Source organism: Branchiostoma floridae, chromosome 15, assembly GCF_000003815.2.
Source record: "Branchiostoma floridae strain S238N-H82 chromosome 15, Bfl_VNyyK, whole genome shotgun sequence".
In the NCBI taxonomy this organism is placed as follows: Eukaryota; Metazoa; Chordata; class Leptocardii; order Amphioxiformes; family Branchiostomatidae; genus Branchiostoma; species Branchiostoma floridae.
This window is the reverse complement of record NC_049993.1, coordinates 2237290-2244438: the sequence shown is the minus strand read 5'-3', so window position 1 is coordinate 2244438 and position 7149 is coordinate 2237290. Positions and strand designations below refer to the sequence as shown.

The following is a 7149-nucleotide window of genomic DNA, read 5'->3' as shown; positions in this document are numbered from 1 at the left end:
AAATTTCTGTTAGGCATTCATGCCAAAGCCTCAAACGATGGTGTCAGGGGAGAATTGGGAACTTTCCCAGCTAGGATTGATGCAGAAATGCAACTTGTGAAATATTGGCATCGTTTAGTTAATCTGCCCGAAGATGCCCTTCTTCGTGAGGCATACAATACTGTTTCATTTGGAGAACATGATTGGATTGTCCACGTAAAAAATATCCTCAACTACCAAGGCTTTGGACACATATGGCTGAACCCGAGGTCATACCACATAGACACAATCACCACTCAGTTACGACAACGTTTACAAGATATATACGTGCAAAATTGGCATTCCTCTATTCGAAACAATTCCAAACTCTCATCTCTTTCTACATTGAACAAGCATTACAAGCAAGAAAATTACATTTCAACCATAAAGAGCCTTGACGTTCGTAGGGCAATCACACAACTCAGAATTGGCTGTCACAAATTAAATATAGAAACCGGAAGATTCCAAAAAATCCCTATTGACCAGAGGGTTTGTCCATTCTGTCCAGAGCTAATCGAAGACGAATATCACTTTATGGTTGTATGTCCCAAATATTCCGATATACGCAATTCTCTATACAGAAGGCTGTCATTTTGTACACAAGGATTTATCCAAATGGACCTGAAGTGCAAATTCAGATACATAATGACATGTGACAATCCCTGCATGGCAGATATAGGAAAATATATCAAAGAAGGTTTTGACATTAGAAATTCCCCAAATGATTGTAAAAGCCTCCAATGATTGTAAGAAACTTATCCCATACTACAACTCCTGTATTAGTTAGATAAGCCCTAAGTTAAGTTATAGCACTGTAGTTATGTAGATGCCATACTTTGTACCTCGTACAATTGTTGTGCAATAAAGTTATATATACATATCAATTATATAATCCAAAATCAGTGTTTTGTTTAATCCTGTAATGACTACCGTAGGGGTTGAACATTCTCACCACAATTAATTATACTTCTTTTCATGGCGTATTAAGGAGGAACAAGAAAAGTGTAGCGTTGTGTTGTGTTAATGGAAAATGTCATATTTTTCTGTTGTACTTTCAATGTTTAAATGTCATGGTCCCATGTCTTCGCATGTAGACTGAAATTAGTATCCAAATGGCAAGAACGCACGATTACCCATATCATTAGAAAAAAATACTTCCAATTTGTATCACAAGGCAGAAAGCAGTCTTCGAATGTCATGTTGCGTTCGAGTCTTAAAAAGTTCTTTCATCCTATGAGTGTTTCAATATAGGTACGGTACCTTGTTATTTACAACCTAAGTTCCCATAATGATATCTAAGACCAAGGATCCTGCGTGTAATAAAACATTGGATTTACACAATTCACAATTGACTTGGATCACTGACGTTCTGTTTAAAATACGTCTGACGTTTTACCATGTCGGAATAATCCTTCATATGTTCTCAACATTTGTTCGATACTTTGGTATCACTGTAGGGTACCATACATAGATAGAAATCCTCTGTTTTATTTATTGAAAAGTAACACTTTTCAGTATTGTCGATGGGATACGAATGCATGTAATATGCAAAGTTTAACATGTCTGACGGATAAACCGTTATCTGAATGCACATGTACATGCGCAGCTCCAAGTTTATATGTAGGTTATGGAAACCAGTCTTATTTCTCTCCACGGGCTTTCACAAGAAAAAAATACAAACACATTATATGTTTTCGCACTGTTATTGATATCTAGACACGCCGTTGCAATAGGTTCTATATTCTTTCAAAACATTTGAATTTGAACTTGTTTGGTTTAGATTCTCGATGTTCTTCATAATGCATCATCTATTGAAACAGAGGACGAATAGCTAGAGACAACACCCTGACAAAGCATATCGCAACGAATTTGGCGGACTTATAATTAACTGACGTGTCGACCTTAGAACACAAAATTGCAGAGCAGTCGGTTAGTTACGAGTTAACTTTACTTGTCACCAGCCAAACAGCAGTAGCACGGTCCCCAGTTTATTCTACTTCAAAATGGTTATTTTTAGAGATCATCCTCTTACCGTTTTCTCGGGCCATTGTATGTTTTCCTTTTTATCTACCCGATCACATTAAACGCGACTTGAAGACATACGAACATCGGTCGATGGGCGTATTACTGTCCAAAACATCATTTAGAGATCCAAGACCCATCAGCCGATCGATTTCATGCTCTGTGACAAGGAATTTCGTGGGAATTATACATGTATATCTACAGAAAAAATTCGAACCCTTTCGCTTACCTCAATCGCATTGTGTTGATAATGAAGATGAAATTCACTTTCATCCATAGAAGATACAATTTTGAAGTGTTCATGTAGTAACATTACCCCTGAAGATGACATCTGAAATATATGTCATATATCGCTCAGAAAATCTTAGCTCAATATTGAAAGGCTGTATATAATCAAAAGTCACTGCATGAAAAAAAAGAGGTCGATCGGAAGATGGGGTTGACCAAATCGGCTCACACTTGGAGTGTGAGATAGGTATGTAAAACTATAAAAAGCCATGTAATTAAAACCCTCAAGCTATGTCTACCCACGCTATAAGGTTATGTGTGTTTGTGAGTGTGTGTATGTGTAGAAGACCAGCATTACTCAAGAATACCTGGATGGACTGTATTGATATTTGATACGTGGATCGGTCTTTATTAGATCTTGAAACGATTCGATTTTGGGCCCCTAGCGGTTTGTTTTGGTTCTACAGCGGAACTTCCTGGTTTGATATCTCGATTTCTGGACGTGCAATGGTCGTGATTTTTGTGAGCTCTTAAAGACCGGGAGTAAGTGGTTTAGGTTTGGCACCCTAGCGGCTGCTGGAACAGTGTGTCAGACATTGAAAGGGAATGTCTCAAGAAGGGTTTGACTAATCGTCATGATTTTTAGTATAATCCTATTTGCATAATCACTGAAGGAATTTTATAAACCCACTCCGTTCAATGATATGTCTGATAAAGATATGACAAAAAAAGTTTTAGCATGGGTTAGTTTGTTTTTTATAACTAAGAAAGTGAAGACCGATAATTGCGTGAAATTATATTTTATATGCTGGCAAATGGGGTCTGCAATTGGCTCCATGAGGTTTCCCCGCAAAGACGTTTCCCCTTCAGATTTTTTTGGGGGGGTTTCCCCGTCGTCCTGGAGCAAATTCCCCACTCTTTTTCCCCGTCGTCTTGGAGCTTGCCCCGTCATCTTGGAGCTTTCCCCGTCGTATATTTCCCTGTTGTCATTGGGGCATTCCCCGTCTGGTGTTTTCTACGTCTATAACGTTAGGTATGGTGAAATATATTGTCATATTGCAATCCATACTACTGTAGTATATCAGTATGGATTTTCAATATTGTTTTTGCTCTCTCTCTTCTCCTGCTCCTGTTAAATCAATCCTGTTCAATTTGATTCAACTTTTTCATTTTGGGGCCTTTATGGAGGTAGGGATAGCAAATACCCCCAGACTTTTGTTTACTTTATTGATAGATGCCTACTAAATTATGATATTTAGGCTTTTTGGTCCTTTTTTTGAATAGACCAAATATGTATATTTTGGGCCCCTCCGCCTCCAGGTACATTCAGTACATTCAGGTACATATTAAAACCTAATAAATTGAAATTTGGCACAGAGGTGCATTGGACATATGAGCATAGGAAACCATCAACACTTTCTTCATACTTAAAAAATTAGTTATTTGGGTGGTTTGGGCCATTTTCGACTAAAATGTATATTGTTGGCTCATTGCCCTTATATGGAAACCGAATGACCTGAAATTTGGTACAGAGGTGCATTGAAATACCCCATGGACACATTCTCCTTAGATTACTTCAAAACTGGCTATTTGGGGGTTTTCTGCCATTTTTAAAATAAAAATGTATATTTTTGGCTCTTTTTTTCACTCTACTGGTTTGGAGATATTCTATTACGCCGTAAAAGTGTATTTTGTTACGCTCAATATCGACTGAATCTACAAACCAAATCCATGAATTTAACTTCATCATACTTGTCAGTCACATTCACCACCAAAATTATCCTTGATCAGTACGTTAAAGGTGTGGTACAAATGCCATTGCAGCACTATCATGTGTACGATTTCCCGATTTTTTTGTGAGGCTCAAAAAAGTCAAAGAACAATGCGATGCACTAAAGGATCTATCGTATCGATCGATCGCCGATATAACATTTTTTGTATGGGGTAGAAGATAACAAAGAAATAAAAACTGCTAGTTCACGTTTACGATACCGACAAATGGAGCTACAGATGCAATTTAAACCATATTCTAAGCATAATCATCGCCATGAAAAATGGAGATATAGTTTTGGGTGTGTCTGTCTGTGCGTGTGTCTGTCAGTGCATATGTCCGGATATCAGTGGTCAGCATAACTCAAGAACCTCTTGATGGATTACGATGATGTGGGTAGGTGTCAGGAAGACCTTCACTATGTCTTTGGAAAAACATATCACACACATGATTGCCAAAGTATCAAAACGAGTGACCACACTGAACAAACTTAAATTCAAATTGCCACAACATGTACTCGAAGTTATCTATAAGTCCTAAATATTTGTCCACTTCTTGAGTACGCCGGCATAGTATGGCATGGCTGCACTATATCGGACTCCCGACGTATAGAAAGAGTACAATATAAGTGCTCACTTACAGTATCAGGTGCTGTGAGCTTCTCTCTGAACTTAGGTGGAAAAAACTATCTGACCGTCGCTATGTTCATTCTTTGACAATGTGTCATAAAACTGTCCATGGTCACACTCATCAGTATCATCGTATCGTCATAAAGTGGTTATGTGATGAACAGGACCAATCTTTAGTATAGAGAGTAAGGTTATTGTGTGTGGGGGGGGGGTAGCCGGTGTGGATAACTGGCTTCTACGTAACAGTGTTTATCGGTGTTTCCACAAGCATGCCGACGGGGAAAGCTACAACAACGATGGGGAATTCTTTAACAGGGAATGTGCCAGATGACGGGGAATAGTCCAGACGGGGAATCCCCACGACGGCGGGAAATCCTCTATGATATATATTAAAGGGGGAATGCTAAAAAAAAATCGTCTTTGCGGGGAAACCTCCTGTTACCCTGCAATTAAATGGCTTAGATAGACCTTGGTAACTGTTTATCTATAAACTTATGAAGCTCTTAATGATGAGGGTAAGAATGCCTTTTAGCTAAAATGTTGTGCTATCTGCTTTAATTACCTCCCAGTTTTCCTACACAGAACGTCTAATACTTAGGTTTAGCGATCTAACGTATTTACGCCCCCCTCCCCACTCTAAGAATCGAACGTGTAACGTGTAACGTTTAAATTTTAATACCTTTCAGTTTTCGTTTTTGTGAAACAATATACTTAGCCTAGTATTCATATCATCATATCAACACCAATCACTACGCATACTACATATTTTCAGTCCCGAAAATCATAACAGATCCACCCGTTAACGCTGTTAACATAGTTCATAATGCGCTGAAACTTATAACAATAAAATCTTGACACAAACTACAAAGATTCATAAATAAATGAATACCTGACCTTTGTGATGTGCACGTTTCCCATCCGATGCTCCGAAAAATTACGCCAAGGATTAAAAATAATATAACAAAACAAACAAACAAACAAAAATAACACAACACTTTTTTGCAGGCAGTCACTCAGTGCAGAAGCAGAGTGAAGATAGCCCCATGTTCCGAACGCAAGTGCTGCACATTCGAATTCAGACTCAAATCTGCCTCCGCGTTTGAAGTACAAAAAGGGTAAACATTCAACTTTACGTTACATGACAACATTGTTAAATTAAATCTGACTTTCCTGAAACACTATAGAGGGTACTGTTGTTGCAGTTTTTTTTGTAACCGATTGCGTGCCCCGCGTAACCCTTGTAGCGGCAAGACCTACAATACTACACTACTACAGGGCATTTCAGGCATTTTGTATAACGTAATACACGAGTCCGAACGGTCAACCCGATATCTTTTACGGCCGCGATGAAAGGCTTGGTCGCCCCGTACGTAAGCAGTGGTGTGCCCCGTTAGCCTTACAACGGCAACAACCTACTTCATGTACTACAATACTACAGGACATTTCGCACCATCCGTATAATGGCATCCAACCAGTCCGACGGGCCAAACACGATAACTCTTACGGCTAAGAGGCGAGGTCGTCCCGTAGTGGCCGTGGCGTGCCCCGCTGGTGTTACAACGCCAAGACCCACTACTACAATACTACAGAACATTTTAGACCATCCATTATATTTCATTCCACCAGTCCGACAGGCCAAATACGATATCTTTTACGGCAGAGAGGCGAGGTCGTCCCGTATGTGAATAGTACTGGCGTGCCCCTCTTAAGCCTTACGGCAAGACCTTCTACAATACTACAATACTATATAGTACAGGGCATTTTAGACCATCTGTATAATGTCACACCAGTCCGAAAGGCCAAACACGATATCTCTTACGGCAGAGAGGCCAGGTCGTCCGCCGTATGTGAATAGTGGCGTGCCCCTCTTAGCCTTACAACGGCAAGACCTACTACAATACTACACTACTACAGGGCATTTCAGACCATTCGTATAATGTCACACCAGTCGAAACGATCAACCACAATATCTTCTACGGCTGAAAGGCCAGGTCGTCCCGTACACGAGAAGTGGCATGCCCCTATACCCTTGTAGCGACAAGACCTACTACAATACTACACTACTACAGGGCATTTCAGACCATTCGTATAATGTATTACATCAGTAGAAACGGTCAACCTCAATATCTTTGACGGCGTGAAAGGCCAGGTCGCCCCGTACGTGAGCAGCGGTGTATCCCCGATACCCTTGTAGCGGTAAGACTTACTACAATACTACACTACTACAGGGCATTTCAGACCATTCGTATACTGTAATACATCAGTAGGAACGGTCAACCTCAATATCTTTTACGGCATGAAAGGCCAGGTCGTCCCGTACATCAGCAGTGGCGTGCCCCGCTACCCCTGTAGCGGCAAGACCTCCTACAATACTACAGGGCATTTTAGACCATATGTAAAGTGTAATACACCAGTAGGAACGGCCATGCACAACATCTTATACGCGATGATGCGCCTTTCACATGTACTGCGCGATCGGGC

The 7149-nt window shown here is 40.1% G+C and overlaps 1 protein-coding gene across 1 annotated transcript in view; it reads left to right on the top strand.

Moving 5' to 3' along the window:
* Nucleotides 1-6128: 6128 nt before the first annotated feature.
* The window catches only part of LOC118432153 (cell wall protein DAN4-like), a 17584-nt gene continuing 16563 nt past the window's right edge, over nucleotides 6129-7149 (top strand). The window contains exon 1 of the mRNA XM_035843682.1: nucleotides 6129-6219. Coding sequence (XP_035699575.1) covers nucleotides 6129-6219 — 91 coding nt within the window. The remainder of the gene's footprint in view (nucleotides 6220-7149) is intronic.